Source organism: Amblyomma mixtum, chromosome 6 (genome assembly GCF_055824585.1).
Source record: "Amblyomma mixtum isolate Tamu chromosome 6, ASM5582458v1, whole genome shotgun sequence".
Classification (NCBI taxonomy): domain Eukaryota; kingdom Metazoa; phylum Arthropoda; class Arachnida; order Ixodida; family Ixodidae; genus Amblyomma; species Amblyomma mixtum.
This window is the reverse complement of record NC_143017.1, coordinates 109,898,668-109,913,950: the sequence shown is the minus strand read 5'-3', so window position 1 is coordinate 109,913,950 and position 15,283 is coordinate 109,898,668. Positions and strand designations below refer to the sequence as shown.

The 15,283-nt window shown below is 48.7% G+C and overlaps 1 protein-coding gene across 1 annotated transcript in view; it reads right to left on the bottom strand.

Annotated features, from left to right (window-relative positions):
- LOC149340016 (uncharacterized) overlaps positions 1–15,283 on the bottom strand; it is a 54,438-nt gene that overhangs the window by 25,362 nt on the left and 13,793 nt on the right. The window contains exons 7-12 of the mRNA XM_089550622.1: positions 14,349–14,501; positions 12,949–13,081; positions 6,140–6,210; positions 4,452–4,518; positions 2,667–2,807; positions 1,416–1,457 (exon numbers count right to left, since the gene is read on the bottom strand). Coding sequence (XP_089406748.1) covers positions 1,416–1,457; positions 2,667–2,807; positions 4,452–4,518; positions 6,140–6,210; positions 12,949–13,081; positions 14,349–14,501 — 607 coding nt within the window. The remainder of the gene's footprint in view (positions 1–1,415; positions 1,458–2,666; positions 2,808–4,451; positions 4,519–6,139; positions 6,211–12,948; positions 13,082–14,348; positions 14,502–15,283) is intronic.

The window sequence follows — 15,283 nt, the reverse complement described above, 5'->3', positions numbered from 1 at the left end:
GTGGTGCAGCGGTCAAGCGATGCGCCACCACCCTTCTATGGCAGTTGCTGCCATCGGTGCGACTTGGGTTGCGACCTAGGTCGCTCCTCCCGAGCAGCCTCTCAAGAATAAATGAGCTGCCGCCAGACATAGTGAGCAGGCTTCTAGGTGTGTATATAATTAAAAAGTTGCTCATTTGAAGCATCTGCGCAGTGAAAACGTCGTAACTGGAAACATCTGTTAAGGTACAAGATTATTACTTAGATCAAACTTCGAGTCAGCCTTGTCCAGTGATGAGCAGGGAAACCTGTGCACTGCTGTTCTGAAAACCGCGACACCTCTGCTTTTATGCCAGATCGTTCGGTCATTTGAGAAGAAGAAATTTTGTGCATAACAGCTAGCCCCTAAATGCAGGAAAACTGCCGAGCCGAATCAACTTGCTACACCGATAGCGTGCACTATACCGACGACTGACGCCGCGACATTTCTCACCATTGCTAGGGCCTTTCGAGTTTTTGGCTTTGCTGCCGGTCAGTCAAGTTTTGTTTTCAATATTTGGTGCGCCACTGTGGATGCAGCAAGTGATCGCCTACAGGCGCTCCCGATACCAGAATACGTCGCGTGCCGCAATCACTGCAGTATCTGAGACAAGAAAACGTTTAATATAAGAATTTCTTAACTCGGCAATAACTTTAAAACGGTCAGTAGGCTCGTGTAAGCTCATCATCATCACCACCATCATCATCATTTATTTACCCTTAAGGGCCCTTGGTTTAGGGCATTACATAAGGGGGGGGGGCAGTCGTTGCATAATACAGTGGTCGGTAACATCAACAAGAAATACAAAGTGCAGGGTTCATGGTCAACAATAACATTATCAACATTATCAAAAGTATGAACATAAGAAAGACACAGCAGCTCAAGAACAACTTGGAGAAAGATAAGAAACACACATGCACACACTCAAAAACACGACAAAATAACTCAGCCCTTGAAATGTGCTGTTAATAACTGCCGGAATTTATTGGGTTCTATTTCAGTAACTATGAAATCGGGTAGGTCATTCCACAGTGTAATGGAGCTAGGTAAAAAAGATTTATTAAATTAGTCTGTGGAGCCGTGTATGAGCTGCAAACTTAAAAATAGTTAAAAAGTCGGCGTGAGGTGCGAAGCGGCGGGTGCAATACAGAGTATCTTAGCTGTAGGAAGGTGTAGTACAATTTGCGAAATAATCAAAGCTGTGAGTTTTACGCCGAAGTACTAGAGGTTTCAGATCAAGGGATGCCTTGATAAGAGTTACACTGTGTTGTCTGCCGTACTTCGATGTGATAAAACGGGCCGCGCAATTTTGCGCGGTTGATATGACGGTTGATGCCATATCTGAGCTTCTTCTGAGATGGCTGGACACCCGTTATTGAGAGTGCAAGTACACTTACCAAAAATCTGTCAAACTCCTTCGACGCGGTACTAAGCTTCAGCTGAAAAAAAAAGAAAGCTTATTTAATCATCGCGCTTTAAAGTCTGCGCAAGACTGTTTGCTTATGTAACCAGGAAGACCTCTATTTAAAAAGGCTTTCTCCGCAAGGTTTCCCCTCTCTGCAAACTGAAAGCGTAGATGGAATGCCTCTCTCAGGCAGGTAGCCCATATGTGCAAAAAATTGTGGGACAATCCGACATTTGATGCGGAAATTCTGCGGAAGGACGGTTGGTAAATACAGCGATTCCTTCTCGGATCGGTGTCACCTTTGAATTTCGCTCCTTGCGCCACTGGCAGAAGCGACGCCACGACCTAGGCTTCAACCAATAGCAGAGTGCGGGCACGAGGAGTGGCGCCACTTCAGCCGAGAGAGACGGGCGGGAAATTAAGAAGTGGCATGTAATTGATTGCAGAATTATACCGGCCCAATTGGATGTACTATCGCGCTCAATATGAGTTGCAACGCGCGGTCATCGACCGGGGCTCGTTCCGTGGTGTGCCTCCTCCAAACAGTCGCTCGGAATTCTGGGAGAAACTGCTGTTCCAGGAAACAACAGCACCCCCGCCCAGGAAATAGTTTCTCCCAGAATTCCGAGCGACTGTTTGGAGGAGGCACACCACGGAACGAACACCGGTCGATGACCGCGCGTTGCAACTCATATTGAGCGCGATAGTACTCTCAGTGATTAGTTTGATAATATTACTCTCTGGTGTCAGGCGTCCATGCATTTCTGTCAGCCTCTTATACTGACCTTCTTTGTACCTCGTCTGTCTGAATATTCTTTCCGGAAGCCGAGGCCTAACACACGCGACATAATTAATCTGGGGGTGTGCAGAAGCCGGTCGAGGGTGCTAGTCGGTGTGTGGGCAGCAGGGCGGTGGGGTGGAGAGGGGGCTGGTGCCTCTGTATGGGAGCTGGTTTTCCCACTGCGTCTTTTAATTCGATTTGACCGTCACTTCTTCGTTCCGCTGCTGAGTGGGGGCTTGATTTAGCGGGTGTAGGCCTTGTGGAAGGTGCAGGTAGGTGAGTTGGTGGGTGGCGCTTCTGGAGGGTGAAGTTGGGCGGCGACTGGATAGGGTTTTCTTCTGGTTTCTTCTTTTCATGAAACAACGGGCTAAATATCTCTCATAATCCTACGTAACGCCCAGCACCGTTACCACAAGCCACCCCTTGTTCTTTTAATTTTGTTAAGAACCCGGTCCTCTTTACCTGGTGTAGCATATTGTCATTCTTGAGGCTGTCGATGATCTTCTTGGCACAGTTGCTGATGACGTCGAGGGTATCGTTCTTAACGTATTCCTGCGAACTCTGCCAGTCCCCGAACAGCTGCTTGCGGAAATGCTGCGCGTTCTGAAATGAGTAGCAAGGACCAGAGGTTGTTACGAACAAAAATTGCGCGACGGCTTGTAACGCGAGATTCTGCGACAGCTGTTTGATGTGTTGAATATAGTATTATCCTATATTCACGTGTTGCGTTGGGTTTTATGGCACAGAAGCAAGGAAGGCTATCATACGCCAAACAAAAGTCTGAAATTGTCTTTGTATGAAAGAGCTAGGATGTTTTGTTTTTTAAATATCATATTTTTTGAAGAACTCTTGAGGTTTTTAAAGTGCATTTTCTCCCAATAGTAAACTAAGGTGAAAAGGGATGCGTTCAGAATATAATTGTGAGCAATATTTATTGCTTGGATTCTCCAGCTTTGTGCATGAACATGAAGTCTGGTTTATAGTGGACACTTCTCCGCGCAGCTCATACGTTTGTCTCTCTTTTTATGCGACAATTAAACTGCAAAGAGTTCGTGCTCAATGCGAAGGCGACATAAAGTTTCTTGAATAAAACGTTTTTGATGCGCGCATGACTTCCATTGTCCTACATGGGTTTTAGCAAGGGTAGACATTTACTTCATAATTACATTAAGTCTCCCATTCAACTATCAGCTTAATTTTGTACTGATTTCACGCAGCCTATGTTGGCTATTTTTACTTTCCTGATTTTTTCGTTCCGAGCTTGTGCAACGCGCACATCTACTTTATCGTTGCCATCAATTCCTCGGCTCGGAACCCAGCAGAATTTTATGTTGCATCTTTATGTTTATTGATTATACTTATTTCTTACTATTTTTTTTTCTGGTAGAGAGAGAGAGAGAGAGAAAACTTTTATTGCTCTTTCAAGAGATTCGCGGAGATGAAGACTTCTTGGTCGTTGCGCGTGATGTCAGTATGCTGCCAGTCGCGACATGACTGCGTTCGGACCTTTCAGCTTGGCGTGTTGCCATGGCGGGTTGTAGTGGCGTCATGCGCGACGTCCCTACGCGCTGACCAATAGGAGTGGCTCGGTGTCATGACAACGCCGTCGCCACAGAACCGGGACACGGGCCCTTAACAGATGTCGCTGTTAAATATTTTGGAGACCATTTCGCTAGGTAAACCCTACAAGTAAACTGGAATCCAGTAACAGATATCAATAACGCACAAGTGGCACTATTCAGAGCTAGATTTCTTTGCAGAAGACACATGCAGTTTTAGTTAAGGGTGCTCATGCTTGGCACCATTCGCCGTACACACCTACCCACTCCTTCGTTCGGACATGTTTCTTGTCTCTGCTTTCCATCTTTCACTTCCTTCACTCATCCCATCACAACTCTCTAGAGGAGGTCAGTCAAAATTCAAAAAAGGCCCCACTTTAGCGCTCTAAATGACCATATATGTGTGACGCCATCAAAAGCAATGCTTTCGTAAGGAATAACGGCCTTGCCAACATGCGCTGACACCGAAGTTCTGGTGCACACATGCTCACTCTCTCAAACACAACATCTTGGTCACATTTTTAAAGTAATTTTTCAGGGCTTCCCTCGCTTTGGTAATTCCGTGCGAGTGTAGATGGAAAGTTATAGTTCACGATAGTGCAATGAATTTCCATAACAGTGTCTGTGAGGGCTCACAGCGAACAGTGCTGAAGCATCTGAAGCAGAAAGTGGACTCTCTCATGCTTACCAGTTCTTCCAGTGGAGAGAGCGAAAGGTTTGCGATACTTGCGTACGCAGTTTTCCCAGTGCATTTTCTGAAAATAGGGGGACTATTGGTTAATGCACAGAGGAAGTCGCTCAACATCACGGCGTAGGTAATTTCTTTCTTCATTTCTACACTTCTTTTTCCACACTTTTCGTGAGCCGGTTAAATTGCCAGACACCGTCTCAAGGAACGCTGGCTTGGTATCTCAAAATGCTCCCGTTGATTTTTCATCATAATACGAAATGCAGTCAACATTGCATAAAATGATGATGTGGATTACTTCCGTCAAGCATCTAGTCTCTGAGAAGTCACCAGAGAAAGGTCCAAAGGTGAAGGCATTGATGAGGAAGCTCAAGGCATTGTTCACGAAAGAGGTTTTCCCTCAGAGTCAAGACTTCTCAGTGAAGTACAGAACTAAACACACGAGGCGCAAGCGCGAAGTGGCTGTACGTTATTTCACTCATGTGCAACATGTGTGCACTGAGTGCACTGACGAGTAATGCCTGGCAAAATCATTTGGTTGCAACGAGTTGTTCGCATATCGCCTGCTCACGCTGTTGTGACGACCCCACCTACTGAGCGGATTCACACGGGACGGAGACCCCACCTACTGAGCGGGTTCACACGGGACGGAGAGGCAAAGAGACACCGCTAGACTCAGTTGGAAGAAAACAAATACATCCAAGCATCAAATGTATCGAGTACATGATGTAGACGCTGGGATGCCCAAGCTTATATGCCGCTGCGTTGGCGCCGCAGTCTTCGTCAGAAGGAACGGAAGCACTGCGGATTTTACCTTGTTCGTTCGGTGAGGCTCAGCTTCTCCCTGATGGCTTGGGCGCTTAGGGCCCCCGAGTACCAATTGCCAGCGGTGTCGTCTCGGGCCTTCCTCGTCACTCCACTGACTAGCCCCCCCCCCCCCCGTCCATTCAGGCGGTCCTTCTTTCCAGACTGGAGCATCTCCCTCACCTTCCTCTCAGCGCCGGCGCCTGCAGCATTCCCCATCTTCCCCCGGACCTTATACAAGCTTGGGTGTTTTCTCCTCCGGGCGGCGCCTCTGTCACTCTTACGGGGTGTACTTGACCATTTGAATGCCTGTCGGCGTGCGAAGAAAGCGGGCGGCCAGGCTCTCGCCCTTCAGACCCTTAATGAGTCTTGGCCCCCGACACCCGACGATTCCTGGCGCCATACAGTCTCTTGCTCAAGCGCCTCCCGGGACCCACAAAGGGAAGGTGTCGCCGGAGATAGCGGCACTCCTGAGACGCGCAGCGCACTGTCACACTATTCACGGGGTAACTCATTAACGCAGGTGTGTGCAGAGAGACAAGAAAGAAATGACGAAATGAAGCATCATCTGTCGCCCTAGTATCTCGGACTTAGCCGCTTGATAAAGTGTGACAGGAGTAGACGGCTGAACCAATGACCACAGTGCGATACATTTTCCCGTTTTCCATGGTTTAGTGCTAGCCCGTTCCCGCTGTGAAGGTTCTTGCCTACAGGAAAGTTCAGATTTGATTTTCACGTAGACATCCCCGGCATGACCGCCTGCTGTTCGAAGGAACGATGTTTCGCGCACAGGGAACGCATCTAGTCATACGGAAAGCTTTCCATGAAATTATCACGCGCAAAATTTGCAGGGACATGAACGATGACTATCTTCATTCACTCACCCGAGAATGTTGCTCGGCGTGAAGTGGCGGAATAGTTTCACTTTCGGTATGTTGAACAAGTAGCTTGCGGCCTGTAAAAAAAAGTTTAAGGCTTAAATTCAAGAGACGTCCCGGCGTGTGACGCAAACGAAATTTCTAAGCAGCCAAAGCGTAACTATCACGAGGTAGCATATTGTCTGTCTAACTGCTATACGCACAATCAGTAAAAAAAAAAAAAATCTGATGAAACAGAACAAACCTTAGTCACGTTCCCCACTGTGTCATCGCCTAGTGTTTTCTCTCCGCCGGGGGCAAGCGAGCAGGCGATTGGGATGTAGTACAACCCTTCCAATTTTTCAAAGGTATAACGCGAGCATCGACCGTTCGCTTGATCAGCGCCCTATGACGGAACGAATCGGCAAACTCGCCAAGAGTTGCAGCATGCGTCACGGTGGCCGTCGTCTGCGAGGCTGTTCCAGGAGCTGCGCGCAACCCCTACCTCTGGCATACGCGCCGCCGTTATCCAGTAGAAGCCACGTGCCAACCAGCTGCAAACAGCTTTACTCAGCGTTTCTCGAACGAACCTTGCGATCTGTCTTTCGTTTGCTCTTGTTTTGCTTGCAGTTGTATGCGGATGTGGCTGTGACCCATGATTTTGACAAGCGGGAGATAAGACATGTAGTGCGGTAAGCGAAGGAAAGGGTCGGGGGCAGCGCGCAGCTCCAGGAACAGCCCGGCAGACGACGGCGGCCGCGGCCTGGGCTTCATGCGCATGCTGCAACCCCAGGCGAGTTTGCCGTTTCGTTCCGTCATAGGGCGCTGATCAAGCGAACAGTCGATGCTCGCGTGATGCCGTTAAAAAATCCGCGCACCCAAACACATCTGGGAAGGCCCATCCACGCACGGCTAGACCGGCAGTACTAACTGGACCCATATTCTTTGGACGACTATTGGACGAGATGGCGCCCGAGGCAGACGCATGTGCAAGCTGCTCCCAGCCCATTCGTGGTAGGCAGCAGTATCCTAATGGCATCCCGTACCAGCAAGTACAAATGTGTGCACTGCATGAATCGGCACGTTCCTTCGTCGACAGGGCTTATCTGCACAGCCGGCGGCACGGAAACGCTCCCCGAGGCACTTCGCTCTTCCCTGGATATTCAAGACGCAGCTTCTGTCAGTGCTTCGTCAAGTGTTCTTCAGGTGACAAAAAAATGGCTGAGGCTTAGCTTGGGTTAAGCCTAGTCAGATGCGAAGCATATTGTCGCCGAGTTGCATATCGAGAACGCCGCTTGGCTAGACGTTCTTCACGCTCTTCATCAGTCTCTGTAGCACGTCGCAACTTTTGCTTCTCATTCCAACGAGCAGCATTGTCTCCAGGAGGCATCTCTGTCCCGTGTACGCCTAGCAGAGGCAGGCGCACCTCCTTGTATACCGCCGCTCCAGCATCACGTGTTCACTACAGCGCACCTAGCGGCAGAAGCAGGAAACACATTGGTCGCGACGCCTCGCGCGACGGCGCGAGCTGGGGCCCCGTTTCTCCTATGTCGTTACGTCACGCATCACATGGTCCTCCTTGGTCGCGACGCCTCGCGTGACGGCGCGAGCTGGGCCCCCGTTTCTCATCTGCTGTGACGTCACGCACCACGTGGTCATCCTTGGTCACGACGCCTCGCGCGACGGCGCGAGTTGGGCCCCCGTTTTTCATCTGCTGTGACGTCACGCATCACGTGGTATGACATGGAGGTCACGAAAGGTCAATGGTAACGACACCGCCGCGCTCGAGGAGCTGGGTTGGTCCCGAAGGGAATATACGGCTCTGGGTTGGGCTATTTTAGTATGCTTCGCATAAAAAGATGGCTAGTCGAATGAATGCGTTGGCCGGTGAGGTGCGACAGCTTCGAGCCGAGAATGTGCTCCTGCGTGAGGCTGTGAATGGCCTAAGTGCATCTGTGTTGTGGTTCATTCCGCCAACCACAGTGAGTGCTAGCCTACCGAGTCTTCGGAATCTCGCAACTACGCGTCTGTTGTGGCGACAACGTTCGCTGCGACAAATTCTGCACCCCCAACGAGGCCTCCTGCTCAGTATACCAGCGTACTCATCTGCCACGCCAGCCAAAAGCGGTGAGCCAGCCATCTCAGGCTCGAGCGACGTTTGGCACAGCTAAGCAGTCCATGCTTATAGCATCCAGATTAGTGGCGATGAAAAGCCTATTTATTTGTCGCCTGGACCAGACTACAACCAGCCGCCGCGGTGGCTCAGCGGTTATGGTGCTCGGCTGCTGACCCAAAAGACGTGGGTTCGATCCCGGCTGCGGCGGCAAGAATTTCTTTGGAGCAGAAATTCTAGAGGCCCGTGTACTGTGCGATGTCAGTGCACGTTAAAGAACCCCAGGTGGTCGAAATTTCCGGAGCCCTCCACTACGGCGTCTCTCATAGCCTTTGTCGCTTTGGGACGTTAAACCCCATAAACCAAACCAAACCAGAATACAACCGCGTTAGGCATACAGGAACTTTTGGCGAATATATATAGTAGGTGAAAGGTTGTTACGTGTACAAAACTGGAAACGAGGTATGATACGTGTTGATCCTTCCATGTCTCTCTGGATGAGCATTTGTTCGAACTTGTGAGCAAACCTGAAGAGTGGCCTGATAGTTGTTTTTCGCCCTCTCTATAGTAAACTGTGATCCTCACGGCGTTTTGATGATCCAAATGGTTATTTAGCCACGTCCGAAAATGACACAGGATATTACGCATTATTATCAAAACACGAGAAGGCCCCGAACGAAAAGGTAATTCCTCTTCGTGAATGCATATCAATGTGAGTACGACATTATATGCCTGACGGGAACGTGGCTAAACTCATTACAGCCAACAGAATGCATTCTGACCAGCTTAAATACGGGATTGGAGCACTGATATCCTGCCGTTCTGTGTTAAGTGTATACCGGGTGTTTTTTTTTAGAAGGTCAAAAATTTCTAAAGAAAGGTAAATTCCTTTAGACTTATTTTAACCCTGGTGGTAAACTGAGGGCTACAGCGGACACCAGGTAAGAGGCAAACTACTTTAATTAGTTCGCTGATTAACTGAATACGTTAATTAACTTTTATAATTTTTATTTTAGGGGATATGTTGTATTAGCGGAATTGGAGATCGTCTTCCAAACAGTCCTGCCAAGAAAAAAGATTTTCATGAAAAAATTTTTTGCGCGCGTAACGAAGCGAGAAAAAGTCACCCTGGTAGGCAGCTTCACACTGTAACACAGCGCCTGTGACGTAGCTCGCTCCGCCCTGCACTTTGTGTCAATGGCCGCATTTGTTTTTCCAGTCCCGGACTACTTGCTGGCAGGTCTCGGCTTCCGCTCGGACAGGAAAAGCGTCATGGTCACATGACTTACTTGCCATAGGCTGCTTTCGAACACGGCGCCAGAGCCGGGCTCCCCCTCGGTTACCGTACAAGGACGCTGTCATCTGCTAGCAGACGATGCAAGCCACGGCCACTACGACGCCGAAGCAACGCCGTGCGCTCGATCATGATACTGAGTCGATTTAAAGACTGTACTGTCAGCTTAGCGTAGGTGCATTACAGAACTCAGCTTCGGAGGTATGCTCGCCGCTACTGCTTGCGGCGAAGTTCGCACAAAGTAGCCCAACTCGTTGCGGAAAGGCGGATAGACGAATAGACGAAAGCCTCCGCAAAAATGTTGACAACAAGCTCTATAGCGGCTCCAGTATACGAGTGGTTCACCTGCGATGCTTTCAGGTAAGCGTACAGACAGCATGTGGCAAAACAAGCGAACAAGAACCTCTTGACGACACGAGCAAACAATACGCGCTCGCAGCTCCGAACGCGCGTCCGTGTGCGGTGGATTTCAAGAAAATAAACGAAGATGCAAGAACAAAAAGTCTTGCGATGGCTCGGAGAGGAGCTACGGAGCTCATGTGAAGGTTTAACGCATGATATCGACCTCCAGGAACACGAAAAGCACTCAAAATGCACACGGAGTCTAACTTAATATGGCTGCCAGCGCGGCGCGCAGCTATCGTCTGCTGCCTTCTCAGCAGCCCCAAGCAGCCCGCGGACTGCCATAGGCTAAAAACGAACGCGTTGCTATGGCGATGCAAGCAGGTGGGCGGAGCTTTCGGGCTGCCCGAGAAAAACAAATACCGGACTCGAGTCCGCAAGTAGTCCCGGACAGTCCGGGACTGAAAAACAAATGCGCCCAATGCGTTTTTGTTCCAGCGCGGCATTCCGTGAAGCCGCGGAGCGAAGCGAGATAAGCAGCGATAGCGCAGGCCGCCAGTCCGGGACGCGTGACGCAAAGCGCAGGGCGGAGTGAACTACGTCAGAGGCGCTCCCGCCGCTGCGTTAAGGTGTGAAGATGCCTACCAGGGTGACTTTTTCGCGTTTCGTAACGTGCGTGAAAAATTTTTAATCAAAATGGTTTTTTCTCGGTTGGACTGTTTAGAGGACGATCTCCAATTCTGCGAATACAACATATCCCCTAAAGCAAAAATTAGAAAAGTTAATAAACGTATTTAGTTAATCAGCGAACTAATTAAAGCAGTTTTCCTCTTGCCTAGCGCCCACCGTAGCCTCCAGTACAGCCCCAGTGCTAAAATAAATATAAAGCAATTTACCTTTTTTTTAAATTTTGGACCTTCTAAAAAAAAACACCCGGTATAGAAGACCAGACCTGGAGACGTACAAAGAATGTGTGTGGTTGGAAATTCGAACACGTGACAAATCACACTATCTCGTCGGCTGTTATTACTGTACGACAAATTCAGATCCCGATTTTTTTCATCAGTCATCTTTTTTTTTTCAGATATTGGGAAAAAAATTGATTTTTCGAAGTAAAAGGTTCACATATACGGAGTTTTAAGGTTCGAATGACCACCGGTTTGGTCACTAGTGACTGCACAGCCGTACGTGAAAAATCCGAATGTCTTATGGAATTTATAAACTTTTATGCGTTACGTCAACACAATGCGATGGACTGCGCTGGTAACATTTTAAATCTAATCATATCTGATGTGCTTGTCCTTGTTGACAAATACCACCGCCCTTTTACTCTGTCATTCTTTTTGTTTTTTTTCGTGCAGTGCGTGTTATGATACGTGAAAAAATTAGGTACGCTTAAGGCGATTACCTTGGGCTGTACAATGAGCTTCAGAACTACGACTGGTCTGGATTTTTTTTTTAGATCGAGAATGTTGACTCAGGCGTTGAGCAAGTGACATCAGTTGTACAGGAAATAATGAAAAAATATATACCACGGTGTCAACCGAGGAAGTCTAGATTTCTTTGGTGGTTTTCTTGCGATTTCAGACACTACTTGAAGAAAAAAAAGAGGTATCATAAACTGTGCGTAAAATCAGAAAGTGAATATTGGTACCAAAGATATTCATTATGTAGATCAATTGTGAATAAACTGATTGCACGCGATGAAGCTGAATACCGCAAACTTCTCGAACAGAACTTTACAGAGAACCAAACTGTTTTGGGGTTTTTGTGCGGAAGCAAATGAATGATAAGATTAGTGCTGCCGTGCTAAAAATGCGTGGTGGTATCTGTTCTGAACCGCAAGATGTATGCCAAGCTTTCGCTGATCACTTCAGCTTTTGTTTTGTGCGCCCTGAAAGCGCAACTGCTGTTATCACTTCTGAAGACAGCGTTGACTGCTTAGCGTATGAAAGTGTCTGAGCATGAGGTTCTATCGGCAATTCACAAGCTTAAACCAAAACTTTCAACAGGAATTGAAGTTCCATGCTTCATAATCAAACTTTTGAAACTTGTGGAACTTTTGGACGTTCCCACGGCAACAATAACACAGCCAGCGAAACGCTTTCGCTCGTCGTCATGCATTCGAAGCAGAGCGAAAATGCTAAGGTGGCTAAGTGTAGGTTTCGTGCCCATCTTCCACGAGTAGCGATCGTAACGCCCAATTTAATTCTGGTGTCACGCGCACCTTCACATCAACACGGTAAAGCAACCTCATGCGGTGATATCAGGTTTGACACCTGTCGCTCAAGCTGTCGACTGTCTGGCTGGTTGGTCTCACTTGACTTTCGCACTTTTCTTTTGCCCAAACGTGCAAGTCGTCTGCATGATGTATCGCGTTGGGCTGAGTGAGGCATTAGCGCACAAACGCATCATCCGCACAATTACAAGCAGTTTAGTCTGTATCTCACCCACTTTTCTGCGCCACGCCCTGACCTCACCGTATCTCAATCGCAAATCATTCGTAAAATCCAGTCAAATACCGTCATAACCCCTGCCTGTCTCTGCTTGTACCGCCTCCGTTCAGGCCGTTCCTGCCCCTATTTCTCTTCCCTGCATTAGAACTTGAAACACTCTCTTCTTCCTCCTCGTCGCTGTTCAAACTCCTCATTTTCCTCACCCCTCCCTACTCTTCACAGGTGCCTGGCTAAAGTCGGCTCAGTGGTACGATCAGGTAACGCTAATTCGACCGGCTACTAAGCTCCTCATTGCTAAATAGTGCACAAAAAATAGCGTAATTTTCTCTCTCTCCTCCCCCGCGTTGAAAGTCAGCGTTTATTTCATGACAGTCCACTCCTTCGCGATGTTTGGCCACGACGATAGAGACGCAACCGCACCGGTTAAGAAACCCCCTGTTCTAAATAGGACATGCTAATTGCTCAAGAACTTCGATAGTTTCGGTATCGGTAAACCTGCTCTGAAGTCTTTCGCCTGCTAAGTCCTTAGCCCGCCCCTTGGATGCACACGAATACGCAGCTCTGCCACGAGATCCTTGCTGACGCTTGCCCGTATGCAGAGAGAGAGAGAGGGAGAGAGAAATGCACTGACCCCGTCCAGACTGGAACCGTCGTGCTCGTCGTAAGGCTGGCACACGTAAGCCTCCAGGACGGCGGCCAACGGGAAGCAGAAGGTGAGCAGCAGCGGTACGAAGGCGCACGTGGCCCACATGAGGCCTGCGTTCCTGCACACGTCCATGCGGCGCTTGAACCGACTCCAGAGGGGTCGTCAGGCGTGGGCTCGTGTATGAACGGCACCGTTTCAAGACGCTTCGGTGACACCACTCCAAAACAAGAACCACGGGACACCAGTGATTGAAGAAAGCAGACAAAAGCTTGCAAACTGCGGTGCGTGTTCCGACATCGCCGAACCTCGTCGAGTATTTTGCAGCGTTACTCCTTGTGACATAGGCGAAAAACTCAAACAAAACAAAGCTCTTTCATAACGGAAGTTGAACGGAACAATCACTAATTAATAACTCTCGATTTGCGTAAGTGCGCAAATTTTAATCAAATGTGATGTCTTTTGAATCCATCGCCACCACCAGCCTGGTTAAGTCCACGGCCGGACAATGGCCTTTTCTATTATTTTTAATTATCCCGGTCTCTCCTTGTCTCCAAACTCACTCCGTTCCGCTAACTGATAATCGACGATCTGTTCTTCGCATTGCATGTCCTGCTGCCCATGTCTGTTTCCTCTTGTTGATTTCACCTATGATACTGTCAACTGCAGTTCGTTCCATAACCCCTTCAGCTCTCTTCTTATCTCTCGAGTCTTTCTAACTACGGCTGCTGGGAGCAGGATTTCTGGTGGGTCGCAAGCGAAGATGATAATTACTGATGATGATGATAACTGATGAGCCACTTTCAAAGAGGTCGTTTGCCCTCGTCTTTATTAGACCATAAAAGCCACACCAGAGTAATTAGAGACTTAGAAGTTATAACGCTCGGTAGCGGTTAAGCTTATGGACGTACTGATGCGTCGTCGGCAAACCTTGTCATGACCACGGGATCACAACGTCACCGGCGGGCTATAAAAGGAGCTGCCTGAATAAATCGTTCGTTCTTGTTGTGTCATTCCTGCGTGATGCTATATAACAGTGGCGACGAGATAGCGCGCCGGCGCTAGGCGTACTTACGTGCGCAAGAATGAGTGCCGGGCGGCCACCGGAATTCACAGATGCAGAAGGTGCCTACGTATCGTGTTCGGCTGAAGGCTTACTTCGAAGCCCATAGCATCGCGAAACCAACGAAGAATATGCTATATAACACATACCACTTCCGATTTTCGTCGCCATGTTTCTTGCAACTATCACTAGGGGTGAAGGTGAGAACACTTCTTGCCATTTGCGAGATTTTTCGCGCGGGACCTGCCGACGAGAAACCTCAAAGGCCAGAAGAGCTAGCGTTACACGAGGCCTGGCAGGGTACTTGAGAGGCGGGTCTTCTCACGAGATGAGCACGATGCCGCCCATGTTGCAGGCTGTGTTCCTCTGGGTGGGTCTCACGTAGGAACGGTAGTTTGAGACGCCCAGGATGAAGCCGAATATGAGGCCCGCCACGATGGTGGCCACCGACACCACCGACACCATCAGGAAGGCTGCCCTGCAGGGCGGTGGTAACGATTCGCGTGAGAATCTGCACGCCAAGCACCGCTCATGCCACGTCTTAAATCCTGCGGGCCATACTCACAGCCAATTCACCCTCTCCTGTTTTGTATGACTCAAAAGACTTGTTGGCTTCCGTCATGTATGTCATATTGAGCCTCTCTTCCCTTCCCTTGTCTGCTCAAAAGACTTGAGGTACATTCTAGAAGCTAGACGTCCAAAAACAAAACCACAGCACAGAAATAACTACCGAACCGCAATGCAGCCTGGCAAGGAAAGATTAACTACGTTTTGCTTTGCTCCGCGCAATCTCCCCACTGAACAAACGATAGCATATTAGGATTGGCAGCCAGTCTGCACATTGTCTCCTGAAAGAAAATGTACCGGCGTCGAAAAGCACGTATTTCATTCAGGAAGCTACGCTGCCTTCTCAGAAACCATATTCATACAGCCGGTCGTTAGCGATGGTCAACGTATGGACGGCACGAATTAGGCACTTGAATTATGAACCTTTCGTTTCCACCTCCTTTCTGATCGTCCCCTCTAATTGGTGTAACTAGTCCGGCACGGCCTACGTCACCGTGAATCCGCGACCACGAGAAAGGAAAACGTCACAAAATTCGGTCTCCGGCTGGATTTTAGACATCGTGGTAAGTGCATTGCCGCTGTTCCCTAGCCGCACATGAGTAAGGGCAGGAAATTGGCTCCAATTTTCGCCCCAGTTTTTCAGCCAGCGCTAATTTTCGATTTACGTTTCAGCGATAACTGTTACAGGTACGC